General features: G+C 40.8%; 1 protein-coding gene across 10 annotated transcripts in view; it reads right to left on the bottom strand.

Annotated features, from left to right (window-relative positions):
• Nucleotides 1-520: 520 nt before the first annotated feature.
• Nucleotides 521-15,359, bottom strand: part of LOC110491883 (ubiquitin conjugation factor E4 B) — a 99,369-nt gene continuing 84,530 nt past the window's right edge. For 6 of the 10 annotated variants that reach the window (XM_090202621.1, XM_090202623.1, XM_090202622.1 and 3 more), the window contains 2 exons: nucleotides 6,832-7,006; nucleotides 788-1,858 (listed from right to left, as the gene is read on the bottom strand). In XM_090202621.1, coding sequence (XP_090058747.1) covers nucleotides 936-1,858; nucleotides 6,832-7,006 — 1,098 coding nt within the window. In that variant the 3' untranslated portion in view covers nucleotides 788-935. The other 4 variants (XM_036946775.2, XM_036946774.2, XM_036946776.2 and 1 more) reach the window with 1 other exon arrangement.

Here is a 15,359-nt window from a genome sequence, read left to right as displayed (position 1 = left end):
ATCTGAGAGTGCCTACAATCTGAGAGTACCTACAATCTGAGAGTACCTACAAATTGAGAGTACCTACAAGATGAGAGCGCCTACAATTCTTCCAATAATTGTTTACAGACAGATTATTTCACTTAAGTGAAAAGCTGAGGACAAAGGAGACTGAATAGCTGACTCCCAGCATAACATTTTGATTTGTCCTCTCTGAATAAACCCATTTTCCTCTCCCTGATTTGCTTTGGAGTTTGTGTTATTGAAGAATAACATAACAGAACTGTTGCATTTATATTTTTGTCCAGTGAAAGTTCTACTACTTAACCAAAATGGATCTCCATTCCCATATCCTAAATGTATCAACCTCCCTAACAAAGTACACATAAAGGCTTACAAAACTCAGGAAAAATTATGAATAAGGAAATGTCATTTTGCTGCTAAAACCTGTAGGCTGTGACAACTGCTTATCCTTGCAGCGTTATATGCATTCATTCTTAAATATATGCATATGTAAATATATACACACAAAGTCATGAGATTTTTTTTTGAAGTCATAATTTTATTATGTTTCATTTTTAGAGCCAATGGCCTTTAGATGACGATCTGAGAAAATAAGGACAAAGGGAGAAAAATCACAGGTTTCTTTTTTTCTATTTTTTCATTGATGGCATTGAATTCAGTCGTGGTGATAACATCCTTTACCCCTGGAGTTGGTGGTTGGGGGTGTCACTAGAGGAAACGTCCCTGGCCTTGCTTCTCTCTCATCCATGCCTGGATCCTCTCCTTCAGTTCAGGGACTGTGAATAAAGACAATGACACAGCAAAACGTGACCACAAACCCCTGAGGACCTTAACCGTTAATAAGGTGTGCTAGTAGGACATGTTGCCTAAAAGAAAATGGAAAATAAACAGACTTCAATTGCAGTTAGAGAGCTGGTCCTCTTCTTTCATTCTTATGTGACCAACTCTTGACTGGAAGACCATGCTGTGTGTGTACATACGTGACTCCAGCAAGACCATGCTGTGTCAACATACGTGACTCCAGCATGACCATGCTGTGTGTGAACATACGTGACTCCAGGAAGACCATGCTGTGTGTGTACATACATGACTCCAGCAAGACCATGCTGTGTGTGAACATACGTGACTCCAGCAAGACCATGCTGTGTGTGAACATACGTGACTCCAGCAAGACCATGCTGTGTGTGAACATACGTGACTCCAGCATGACCATGCTGTGTGTGTCTACATACGTGACTCCAGCATGACCATGCTGTGTGTGTACATACGTGACTCCAGCAAGACCATGCTGTGTGTGAACATACGTGACTCCAGCATGACCATGCTGTGTGTGTGTACATACGTGACTCCAGCAAGACCATGCTGTGTGTGAACAAACGTGACTCCAGCATGACCATGCTGTGTGTGAACATACGTGACTCCAGCATAACCATGCTGTGTGTGTGTACATGCGTGACTCCAGCAAGACCATTCTGTGTGTGAACATATGTGACTCCAGCAAGACCATGCTGTGTGTGTACATACGTGACTCCAGCAAGACCATGCTGTGTGTGTACATACGTGACTCCAGGAAGACCATGCTGTGTGTACATACGTGACTCCAGCAAGACCATGCTGTGTGTGTGTACATACGTGACTCCAGGAAGACCATGCTGTGTGTGTGTACATACGTGACTCCAGGAAGACCATGCTGTGTGTGTGTACATACGTGACTCCAGCATGCTTTCGTTGAGAGGCTGTCTGTTAAAGGGGTCAGTGGGGGAGTTGAGAAGGTGGCGGAGGATGATGGCTCGGTCCATGATGTTCCCAGAGGGAAGTATCACAGGGTCAGTCATTAATGTGTCCATCAGAGGGTCTGTGGACACACACGTACACAGACAAAAACAAAGAGAAAATTACATTCATCTTCAATTAAATTCATAAAATCAACATATACAGTGGGGCAAAAAAGTATTTAGTCAGCCACCAATTGTGCAAGTTCTCCCACTTAAAAAGATGAGGCCTGTAATTTTCATCATAGGTACACTTCAACTATGACAGACAAGATGAGAAAAAAAAATCCAGAAAATCACATTGTAGGATTTTTAATGAATTTATTTGCAAATTATGGTGGAAAATAAGTATTTGGTCAATAAACTTTTGTTATCTCAATACTTTGTTATATACCCTTTGTTGGCAATGACAGAGGTCAAACGTTTTCTGTAAGTCTTCACAAGGTTTTCACACACTGTTGCTGGTATTTTGGCCCATTCCTCCATGCAGAACTCTAGAGCAGTGATGTTTTGGGGCTGTTGCTGGGCAACACGGACTTTCAACTCCCTCCAAAGATTTTCTATGGGGTTGAGATCTGGAGACTGGCTAGGCCACTCCAGGACCTTGAAATGCTTCTTACAAAGCCACTCCTTCGTTGCCCGGGCGGTGTGTTTGGGATCCCTAATCAATACCCTAATCAATTCTACGGTTGAGTAGCTGTATCTAAGGTGAATTCAAGCAGGACCACCCAGTTCTTCTCTCCAAGGAATTGTGCGTCTACACTGCTTTCATTCCCACGCTGGAACGATCTATATGGCTGACCATCCTCAGAAGACCCCTCTTACAGAACGAGGGCGAGGAAACAGACAACTAGGAGAAAGGACACTGACATTGTGTGGACAAGCAGAGACCCGTTAACAAAAGAGGTTCCGCCATCAGAGGGAGAAGGCGGAACTCGGTCCATGTAGAGATAACCCAACGTAGACCTTCGACAAGTAACAACATCAATATATTCTGACCTGTAAATTGGCAATTCGGGGCAAGGTGTTAGGGCTAAACCAAGTTTACAAATGTATCCAAGTGTGCTTTTCTCTCGGTCCCGCTCTCTCTTTTAAATCCCCATTTTGTGAAACACGTGTCATATTGTGTTGGCCCGCTAGGGAGCTGTTTCATTGTACTAAGTTCTAATCAATAACCTAGACTGTATGTGTGTGTGTGTGTATCTTATATTATCATTTAGCTTGTTAGTAAATAAATAATCAACTCAATTGGTGTGGTACGGAATGAGTGAGAGCTGGGTTTCTGCAGATTTACAAACTATGCGACGAGACTGTAGAGAAAATTAATTAGCGACTGCTGTAAAAATCAATATTCTGATATTCTTTGAGTTAATATGGGAAACGGAAACACAGTAAAACAAACGTTTCCCATGGTGCCCCAGGTTACTGAGTTAATGATTACCTGATTAGTTTAATCACATAGTTATAAACATCAGTCGTCACTTTAAAGAGACCAACGTTAATGATAGGACTCAGTCACGATTTATGGCATTGTCTGGATGGCTGACTATGTTCGCAATCACAAAAGTCAAACACCTTATCCATGGCTTTTTTCCCATAGAACCCTGGGAGCAAGGACACCGTCGGGGGTATGAAGACATATGAAAACCTGAACTGACTAAATTAATGTTAATGTTAATGTGTGTGAATTAAATTGTGGTGTTGTTGTGTGTGGATTGTTTCAGGAGTTGACCAGTTGCACATTTTGATATATATTTATTTATACAATAAAATAAAACCTAAATGTATTTTTACAGCGTTACTGTCTTAATCTGTTCGTTGGACGGCGGTCGGTTCAAAGAGGGAGCGGCACAGCTGTCCTATGTCCTATAATTTAGATAATTGAGGTTGAAGAATGCATGTGTGTTTTTATCCCTTTTGTTTATTGTTTTGGCTAAATGATATTAGACGATTTGGCACTCTGGGAAGAATAAAAGACGGGTGGAAACTTTGCTCAAGGAGCCACTGTAAACCAAACTCCTGGTGTAGCATTCCGTTACACAATAGTGTCTTTTATACTTTTTATACTTTGAGATATCTTTGAGATATACTTTGAGATATCTACATACCATTTGATAATATTATTCTTATCACGTACCGGTAATACATCGGAGTACTTTGAAATGGACCGTATATTTCTGGGTAAATGTTATTCACATTACACACATTCCGACAGTATTCCTTGCCTTTTTCCACATTCTGTTATTTTTTTTATTTACCTTTATTTAACTAGGCAAGTCCGTTAAGAACAAATTCTTATTTTCAATGACGGCCTAGGAACAATGACTGCCTGTTCAGGGGCAGAACGACAGATTTGTACCTTGTCAGCTCGGGGGTTTGAACTTGCAACCTTCCGGTTACTAGTCTAACACTCTAACCACTAGGCTGCCCTGCCACCCCTATTGTACAGCCTTATTTTAAAATTGATCAATCTACACACCATACCCCATAATGACAAAGCAAAAACAGGTTTTTAGACATTTCTGAAAATGCATATATTTATTTTTTACAGAAATAAGTATTCAGACCCTGTGCTATGACAGTCGGAATTGAGCTCAGGTGCATTCGGTTTCCGTAGATCATGTTTCTACAACTTGGAGTCCACCCGTGGTAAATACAATTGATTGGACATGATTTGGAAAGACACCTGTCTACATATGGTCTCACAGTTGACAGTGCATGTCAGAGCGAAAACCAAGCCATGAGGTGGAAGGAAGTGTAAGTAGAGCTCCGAGCCAGGATTGTGTCGTGGTACAGATCTGGGGAAGGCTAACAAAACATTTATGCAGCACTGACGGTCCCCTAGAACACAGTGGCCTCCATCATTCCTAAATGGAAGTTTGGAACCACCAAGACTCCTCCTAGAGCTGACCGCCGAGCCAAACTGAGCAATCAGTGAGGAGGGCCTTGGTACGGCCCAGTACATCACTGGGGCCATGCTTCCTGCCATCCAGGACCTCTATATCAGGCGGTGTCAGAGGAAGGCCCTAAAATGCATATTCACAACTCTACCTACATGTACATGTTACCTCAATTACCTCGACTAACCGGTGCCCCCGCACATTGACTCTGTACCGGTACCTGCTGTATATAGCCTCGCAATTTAACTGCTGCTGTTTAATTATTTGTTACTTTTATTTTCTATTTTCAGTTTTTTACATAACACTTAACAAAAAAATCTTACTTCTTAAAGCATGGTTGGTTAAGGACTTGTAAGCAAGCATTTCACTGTAAGCTCTACACCTGTTGTATTCAGCACGTGACAAATAAAATTTGATGATTCGGTCAGGGAGGTGACCAAGAACCCGATGGTCACTCTGACAGAGCTCCAGAGTTCCTCTGTTGAGATGGGAGAACCTTCCAGAAAGACAACCATCTCTGCATCACTCTACCAATTAGACCTTTATGGTAGAGTGGCCATGCAGAATCTACTCCTCAGCCCGCTTGGTGTTTATCCGAAAGGCACCTAAAGGACTTTCAGACCATGAGAAACAAGATTCTCCAGTCTGATGAAACTAGTCAGGATTGAGGGAAAGATGAATGGAGCAAAGTACAGAGAGTTCCTTGATGAAGTCCTGAGCGCTCTGGAGCAGGTTTTCAAGACAACGACCCTAAGCACAGAGCCAAAAGAACGCAGGAGGGGCTTCTGGACAAGTCTCTGAATGTCCTTGAGTGGGCCAGCCAGAGCCCGGACTTGAACCCGATAGAGCCTCTCTGGAGAGAACTGAAAATAGCTGTACAGCAACACTCCCCATCCAACCTAACAGAGGCTCTGCAGAGAAGAATGGGAGAAATTCCCCAAATACAGGTACGCCAAGCTTGTAGAATCATACCCAAGAAGACTCAACCTCAACCAGCCTGTAAATCGCTGCCAGAGGTGCTTCAACAAAGTACTGAGTAAAGGCTCTGAATACATATGTAAATGTATATCTTTCATTTTTAATATACATTTGCAATAATGTCTAAAAATCTGTTTTTGCTTTGTCATTAAATCAGTTGTGTGTAGATTGATGAGGGGGAAAAAAACAATTAAATCCATTTATAGAATAAGGCTGTAATGTAACAAAATGTGGAAAAAGACGAGGGGTCTGAAAACTTTTCGAATGCTCTGTAATTTATAGTATTCCGAGTGATGCAAGGCTCGCTACCTTGGCTAGACCCATCGAATAAGCTTATGGGCCTATAGCATTCATATGATAATGGAGTCAGATTGAATATTATATTATGGTCGTATTACTCTTATACTAATTTCAGGATATCCTCAGTCGGAGTGGATTTTCACTGTATTACAACGGCACACTCCATTCGAGCACTGCGGATAGTGAGGCATATTTTTATTTATTTAACTAGGCAAGTCAGTTAAGAACATTTTAAAAAATTTACAATGGTGGCCTCCCCCGGCCAAACCCAGACCACGCTGGGCTAATTGTGCGCTGCCCTATGGGACTCCCAATCACTGCCGGGTGTGATAAGGCCTGAAAACGAACCAGGGACTGTGACACCTCTTGCACTGAGCTGCAGTGCTTTAGACCGCTGCGCCACTCAGGAGCCCATATCTGGAAATCAAAGTGAGTATGAGGCCTGCATTCCCCTCCCAGAGTATATTAGGTCAGTAGTTATAGGATAGCCCAGTCTAAGCTGTCTGTGTGACTGACCCTCATTACTCACAAAATGTCCTGAGTTTTGCCACGATAGAGGGTCTTCCTTTTACTTGTATGTCCCAATCAAACTGACTTGAAGTCAGCTCATTTGATCGAAGTCCTGGACTCATGAAAAAAAAAATCATGCGGACGTGCTGTAGCAGGCCTAATGTAGAATAGAGGACTGTGACCAGTCTTAGTAATTTAAGTCTTACTGCGACGTTGCAGCCAAATGAACATGCCGCTGCGGTCAGGGACAATTACTAACACAATAAATTAAATATATATATGTTTTGTTCCAAAACTTGCCAGTTTTAACACTAGAAAGTGAATTTAAAAACGTGCGAGTTTGAACACTGGAAAAGTTGAACACTTGCCTTTAAACTCGTCAGGTGCGTCACTGTAGTCCATTTCGGACTGCGAGTTCCTGGCGACTATCTCCTCCACCTTCTCCGATAGCAGCTTGAATTTTTCAATGGTGATGGTGGACTTGATGCCGGCTTTCTTCATCTTGGAAATCACTTCCTCAAAGAGCTCTCGGCTGTATGACCGCTGGAAAGGGAAGAGAAAGAACACCATGTAAGCTTTGGGTTATGTATTGCCCTAGTAACAATGGTGAATGGAGTCATTTTCTTTATACAGTGGGGCAAAAAAAGTATTTAGTCAGCCACCAATTGTGCAAGTTCTCCCACTTAAAAAGATGAGAGAGGCCTGTAATTTTCATCATAGATACACTTCAACTATGACGGACAAAATTAGAAAAAAAATCCAGAAAATCACATTGTAGGATTTTTTATGAATTTATTTGCAAATTATGGTGGAAAATAAGTATTTGGTCAATAACAAAAGTTAATCTCAATACTTTGTTATATACCCTTTGTTGGCAATGACAGAGGTCAAACGTTTTCTGTAAGTCTTCACAAGGTTTTCACACACTGTTGCTGGTATTTTGGCCCATTCCTCCATGCAGATCTCCTCTAGAGCAGTGATGTTTTGGGGCTGTTGCTGGGCAACACAGATCTTCAACTCCCTCCAAAGATTTTCTATGGGGTTGAGATCTGGAGACTGGCTAGGCCACTCCAGGACCTTGAAATGCTTCTTACGAAGCCACTCCTTCGTTGCCCGGGCGGTGTGTTTGGGATCATTGTCATGCTGAAAGACCCAGCCACGTTTCATCTTCAATGCCCTTGCTGATGGAAGGAGGTTTTCACTCAAAATCTCATTATACATGGCCCCATTCATTCTTTCCTTTACACGGATCAGTCGTCCTGGTCCCTTTGCAGAAAAACAGCCCCAAAGCATGATGTTTCCACCCCCATGCTTCACAGTAGGTATGGTGTTCTTTGGCTGCAACTCAGCATTCTTTGTCCTCCAAACACGACGAGTTGAGTTTTTACCAAAACGTTATATTTTGGTTTCATCTGACCATATGACATTCTCCCAATCTTCTTCATCCAAATGCTCTCTAGCAAACTTCAGATGGGCCTGGACATGTACTGGCTTAAGCAGGGGGACACGTCTGGCACTGCAGGATTTGAGTCCCTGGCGGCGTAGTGTGTTACTGATGGTAGGCTTTGGTCCCAGCTCTCTGCAGGTCATTCACTAGGTCCCCCGTGTGGTTCTGGAATTTTTGCTCACCGTTCTTGTGATCATTTTGACCCCGCGGGATCTTGCGTGGAGCCCCAGATTGAGGGAGATTATCAGGGGTCTTTGCTCCCACAGTTGATTTCTTCAAACCAGGCTGCTTACCTATTGCAGATTCAGTCTTCCCAGCCTGTTGCAGGTCTACAATTTTGTTTCTGGTGTCCTTTGACAGCTCTTTGTTCTTGGCCATAGTGGAGTTTGGGGTGTGACTGTTTGAGGTTGTGGACAGATGTCTTTTATACTGATAACAAGTTCAAACAGGTGCCATTAATACAGGTAACGAGTGGAGGACAGAGGAGCCTCTTAAAGAAGAAGTTACAGGTCTGTGAGAGCCAGAAATCTTGCTTGTTTGTAGTTGACCAAATACTTATTTTCCACCATAACTTGCAAATAAATTCATTAAAAATCATACAATGTGATTTTCTGGATTTTCTCTCCTCATTTTGTCTGTCATAGTTGAAGTGTACCTATGATGAAAAATACAGGCCTCTCATCTTTTTAAGTGGGAGAACTTGCACAATTGGTGGCTGACTAAATACTTTTTTGCCCCACTGTAAGTGAGTAGATAAGATGCCGTTCAGAGGCTACAACAAAATATGCTGAACTCTCACCATTACCAATAACAGGGGAGAGGTTAGCATTTTTTGGGGGGTATGATGTTTGTGCCTCTAACTTTCTCACTCATCATTATCCATGTGTTCAGAAACACACTACCGTTCAAAAGTTTGGGGTCACTTAAAAATGTCCTTGTTGTTGAAAGAAAGTCTATTCTTGATCTGAGAAATGAAGGCTATTCCATGTGAGAAATTGTCAAGAAATTGAAGATCTGGTACAACTCTGTACTACTCCCTTCACACAACAGTGCAAACTGGCTCTAACCAGAATAGAAAGAGGTGTGGGAGGCCCCGGTGCACAACTGAGCAAGAGGACAAGTACATTAGAGTGTCTAGTTTGAGAAACAAACGCCTCCCAAGTCCTTAGCTGGCAGATTCATTAATAGTACCGCAAAACACCAGTCTCAACGTCAACAGTTTTATTTTATTTTTTATTTTATTTCACCTTTATTTAACCAGGTAGGCTAGTTGAGAACAAGTTCTCATTTGCAACTGCGACCTGGCCAAGATAAAGCATAGCAGTGTGAACAGACAACACAGAGTTACACATGGAGTAAACAATTAACAAGTCAATAACACAGTAGAAAAAAAAGAGAGTCTATATACATTGTGTGCAAAAGGCATGAGGAGGTAGGCGTATAATTACAATTTTGCAGATTAACACTGGAGTGATAAATTATCAGATGGTCATGTACAGGTAGAGATATTGGTGTGCAAAAAAGCAGAAAAGTAAATAAATATAAACAGTATGGGGATGAGGTAGGTAAAATTGGGTGGGCTATTTACAGATAGACTATGTACAGCTGCAGCGATCGGTTAGCTGCTCAGATAGCAGATGTTTGAAGTTGGTGAGGGAGATAAGTCTCCAACTTCAGCGATTTTTGCAATTCGTTCCAGTCACAGGCAGCAGAGAACTGGAACGAAAGGTGGCCAAATGAGGTGTTGGCTTAAGGGATGATCAGTCAGATACACCTGCTGGAGCGCATGCTACGGGTGGGTGTTGCCATCGTGACCAGTGAACTGAGATAAGGCGGAGCTTTACCTAGCATGGACTTGTAGATGACCTGGAGCCAGTGGGTCTGGCGACGAATATGAAGCGAGGGCCAGCCGACTAGAGCATACAGGTCGCAGTGGAGGGTGGTATAAAGTGCTTTAGTAACAAAATGGATGGCACTCTGATAAACTGCATCCAGTTTGCTGAGTAGAGTGTTGGAAGCTATTTTGTAGATGACATCGCCGAAGTCGAGGATCGGTAGGATAGTCAGTTTTACTAGGGTAAGTTTGGCGGCGTGAGTGAAGGAGGCTTTGTTGCGGAATAGAAAGCCGACTCTAGATTTGATTTTAAATTGGAGATGTTTGATATGAGTCTGGAAGGAGAGTTTACAGTCTAGCCAGACACCTAGGTACTTATAGATGTCCACATATTCTAGGTCAGTGAAGAGGCAACTCCGGGATACTGGCCATCTAGGCAGAGTTCCTCTGTCCAGTGTCGGTGTTCTTTTGTCCATAGTAATATTTTATTTTTATTGGCCAGTCTGAGATATGGCTTTTTATTTGATGAGTCCAAATTTTAGATTTTTGGTTCCAACCGCCGTATCTTTGTGAGATGCAGAGTAGGTGAACGGGAGATCTCCGCAGAAGCATGAGGAGGAGGTGTTATGGTGTCAGGGTCCTTTGCTGGTGACACTGATTTATTTAGAATTCAAGGCACACTTAACCAGCATGGCTTCCAACAAGTGCTCAGCATATTTGGGAACTCCTTAAAGACTGTTGGAAAAGCATTTCAGGTGAAGCTGGTTGAGAGAATGCCAAGAGGGTGCAAAGCTGTCTTCAAGGCAAAGGGTGGCTACTTTGAAGAAACTCAAATATAAAACATATTTTTGGTTACTACATGATTCCATATGTCATTTCATAGTTTTGATGTTCTCTCTATTATTCTACAATTTTGAAAACAGTACAAATAAAAACCCTAAATGAGTAGGTGTGTCAAACTTTTCACTGGTACTGTTGTACCCAACATACTACCATTAAGCAAGACGTGGAATAGAATCAAATTGTGAAATGCCACCCAAGGAACCCCACCCCAACAACTGGTATACAGTATCAGTTCTCTATGTCTGACAAGTAGTATGGAGCTGCGGCTTTGACTATTGCTTCTTTATCCTATGTGATGTACTGCCTTGTAAATCTGATGTTTCTTTCTGCCTGTTCAGAGAAAATAGCCGTTGAAGATAATTGCATTATTTACCATTAATTAGTGTTAAAGTACCAGGTTTTGCCCACTAACTAGATGCCAATGTTCCTGCTACTGCCATACCCTTTTATCAATTTAGCTGGTCTAGTGTTTATTAAATGGATTACAACATTTTCTTTGCAACTTCGGGTTGAAAACCAATGGCTTTAGCTCATGATGAAAATACATTGTGTGGTCATCCTCACAAGTCAAGCCAGTCCTCAATGAAAACGATTCAGTTTGCCCGTTTCTTAAGCTAGGTGGACACTACACGATTTTGGCACCGATTTAGCAGTCCCGACAAGTTTTTGAGATGGGAGACAAAATCCCTGTCTTTGCCTACTCAGGGAGCACGGCCTTCACAGACACTCGTCTAATGAGAGCAGGTCAGAGACGCAATCTGAGGGCTACCGATCTCGTCTTTGAGCAGACCCAGACGTCTGAATATTATCAAACATTTGATCGCCACAAAATCTGCAATGCTCTTGTGTGAGATGTGCAACGACAAACTGGTTCTGGAGTAAAACGTGCTTTTATAAGCCCAGTCATTTCGCAACAAATAACCATCCTAAATGCAACACGTTTCAAACATTTTTTGAGGGATGGCCAATATTAAAAAGGATATTTGGTTCTCAATCTCAACTCGTAATTCAAGCGTTTCAGTCAACAGTAGGCAGGCTAACAGCACATCATCCACTACTTTGCAACAAGCTTGAGGCAGTAGAATTGTTTGAAAGCTGAGCGTTTTACTTTAAATTTCTTTGCTTCAAAGTAGCCTTGCGAAAATCCAACCATAGAAACGTGGAGGCAATTTATTTTATAAAGACCCTCATGCCATTAACCATACATTTTTCTTTAGTTGTCCAGAAGACACAATCCTAGTCATATTAGCAACCCATCCTAGTTGTTGCTATTAGATTCCCCATCTTTTTAAATTCTAATAGAGATTTTCATCTCTCACATATGGAACCATATGCTGTGCGCTGTTTGGAACTGCGTTTTCCCACAAATTTCCTTTTGGCAAATGTGAAACCTGTTTTATTAGCTGCTTCATTACAGGAGTTGCATGTTCAACAATAGGCTATAGCCATTTGACTAAGATGACAGGCTTGCTATTGTTGCATGTTTCCATTAAGCTCTTCATTAAAAATGTTAGTTCCTTGTATGGATGGATAGTAGGCCATTTTCTGTTGGTCACATCATTTTACTATTTGAAATTTTGTTGACCAGTTAATGAGGGTTGGTTAGTCGGCAGCAAATTGACCGACATTTTCATCCCTAATTATAAACCATTGCATGGCAGTCATTTTTATCAATAAAACTATTCTAAAACATAGTGATATGTAGTGTGATTAGTGACATTCCCCCATTAAACCCAACATTACCAAAGACTATACTGTGGGTGTTTGGGACTTTTACCATTATTCAAGACCATAATATTGGAAGCCTCAGAACTGCTGTGGCCTAATGGTTTGCTTTAAACCACACACAGATGGGCCGTTTCCTGGAGACAGATTAAGCTTAAGAGAAGGACAAACTGAATTGCCTTCATGGAGGAATGGCTTGAACTGTCCAGAACAGACTACGGGAAGGGCACAGTACTACAGAGCCATGACTACATGGAACTCTATTCCACATCAGGTAACTGATGCAGCAGTAAAATTTGATAAAAAAAACAGATAAAAATACACCTTATGGAACAGCGGGGACTGTGAAGCAACACAAACAAAAGCACAGACACACGCATTCACACACTTACACATGGATTTTGTGTTGTAGATATGTGGTAGTAGAGTAGGGGCCTGAGGGCACACACTTAATGTGTTGTGAATGTATTGTAATGTTATTAAAATTGTATAAACTGCATTAGTGTTGCTGGACCCTGGGAAGTATAGCTGCTGCCTTGGAAGCAGTTAATGGGGATCCATAATAAATACAAACAACTGAGGATGACCACACCATGCATTTTCATCACGAACACAAAAGCAATTGGTTTTCTATCAAAAGTTTAAAAGAAAATGTTGTGATCCATTTTAAACACAAGAGACCAGCAAACTGGATAAAAGGGTGTGGCAGTAGCAGGAACAGAGGCATTTAGTAGGCAAAACCTGATACTTAACATTCGTTTATGGTAAATAATGCAAGTAAGTTAAATGGCAAATTTCTCTGAACAGGGGGGGAAAAAAACATCACCAGATGCAGAGGGAATACATTACATAGGATAAAGAAGCAATACTACGTGTCAGACAGAACTGTTACTGTAAACTGTTTGTTGGGGTATCTGTGGGAGGTCTTTTATCATTTTCCTGGATTCCTCATATCTTACTCATTGTTAGGAAGAATTATGGTCCAAATCGGATGTTAGGTACTATAATTATTGAACATTATATTATATGAAACCTATAAATTAAAAAAGTCACATTTGGATGCAATCAATTAGCTTAATCAAAGATCAAATTCAATTTAAACAAAACAATGTTTCATGAATGTTAATCTTATGTTTCTAACTACAGAAACTATTTCAGAAAAATCTGAGATGGTGGGTGTTGAAATCCTGTTTTTTGAGGTGCAACGACCCGTGACAATATACAGTGCCTTCAGAAATTATTAAAAACCCTTGACTTATTCCACATTTTGTTGTGTTACTGCCCAAACTCTAAATGTATTAAATATATTCTCACCCATCTACACACAATAACCCCTTAATGAAAGTGAAAACATGTTCAGACATTTTAGCAAATATAGCGAAAATGAAATACACAAATATCTAATTTACATACGTATTCACACTCCTGAGTCAATACTTTGTAAAAGCACCCTGGCAGCGATAACAGAGGCGTCTTTCTAGGTAAGTCGAAGATCTTTCCACACCTGGATTGTGCAATATTTGACCATAATTCTTTAAAAAATTATTCAAGATTTTTCAAAATCGGTTGTTGATCATTGCTAGACAACCATGTTCAGGTCTTGACATAGATTTTTAAGTAGATCAAAACTATAACTCAGACACTCAGGACCATTCACTGTCTTCTTGGTAAGCAACTCTAGTGTAGATTTGGCCTTTTGTTTAGGCCAAGTCCTTCCAGTGCCTTGTGGAAAGCAGACTGAACCAGGTTTTCCTCTAGGATTTTGCTTGTGCTTAGCTCCATTAAGTTGATTGTTTATCCTGAAAAACTTCCCAGTCCTTAACGATTACAAGCAAACCCATAACATGATGCAGCCACCACTACGCTTGAAAATATGGAGAGTGGTACTCAGTAACGTGTTGTATTGGATTTACCCCAAACATACAATTTGTATTCAGGACAAAAAGTAAATTGCATCTTTGTAGTGAGTGGGTGTATGGATACACCATCCAAAGTGCAATTAATAACTTCACCATGCTCAAAAGGAAATTCAATATCAGTTTATTATTTTACCCATCTACCAATAGGTGCTCTTATTTACGAGGCATTGGAAAACCTCCCTGGTCTTTGTGGATGAATCTGTGTTTGAAATTCTCTGCTCGATTGAGGGACCTTACAGATAATTGTGTGTGTAGGATACAGAGATGAGGTTGTCAATCAAAAATGTTGTTAAACACTATTATCGCACACCGAGTGAGGCCATGCAACGTATTATGTGACTTGTTAAGCACATTTTTACTCTTGAACTTATTATCGCTACCCATAAAAGGGTTTGAACAACATACATATAAGACAAACTTTTCATTTTTAATTAATTTGTAAACATTTCTAAAAACACAATTCCACTTAGGCATAATGGGGTATTGTATTTAGGCCAGTGACAAAACATCTCAATTTTATCTATTTTAAATTTAGACTAAACACAAAATAATGTGGAATAAGTCAAAGGGGTACGAATACTTTCTGAAGGCACTAAGATGAAGTGCTTTCATTTCTAAAGTTTTTATTGAATCGAACCTTTATATAACTAGGCAAGTCAGTTAAGAACAAATTCTTATTTACAATGATGGCCTACCCCAGCCAAACCCTCCCCTAACCCGGATGACGCTGAGCCAATTGTGACTCCCGATAATGTCCGGTTGTGATACAGCACGGGATCGAACCAGGGTCTGTAGTGATGCCTCTAGCACTGAGATGCAGTGCCTTATGCATACACCACATTATGTGTTACATCCTGAATTCTAAATGTTTTACACACCATACACCTAAATGAAATCTTATTTACATAAGTATTCACACCCCTTTGTTATGACACTACAATTTTTTTAAATTTTTTTTTAATAAATTTGCAAAAACTTCTAAAAACCTGTTTTCACACTGTCATTATGGGGTATTGTGTGTAGATTACTGAGGAGTTTTTATGTATTTAATCCATTTTAGAATAAGGCTGTAACGTAACAAAATGTGGAAAAAGTGAAGGGGTCTGAATAGTTTCCTTAGACACTGTA

Source organism: Oncorhynchus mykiss, chromosome 16, assembly GCF_057628025.1.
Source record: "Oncorhynchus mykiss isolate SJ-2025 chromosome 16, ASM5762802v1, whole genome shotgun sequence".
Classification (NCBI taxonomy): Eukaryota; Metazoa; Chordata; class Actinopteri; order Salmoniformes; family Salmonidae; genus Oncorhynchus; species Oncorhynchus mykiss.
This window is presented reverse-complemented; position numbering and strand designations above follow the sequence as displayed.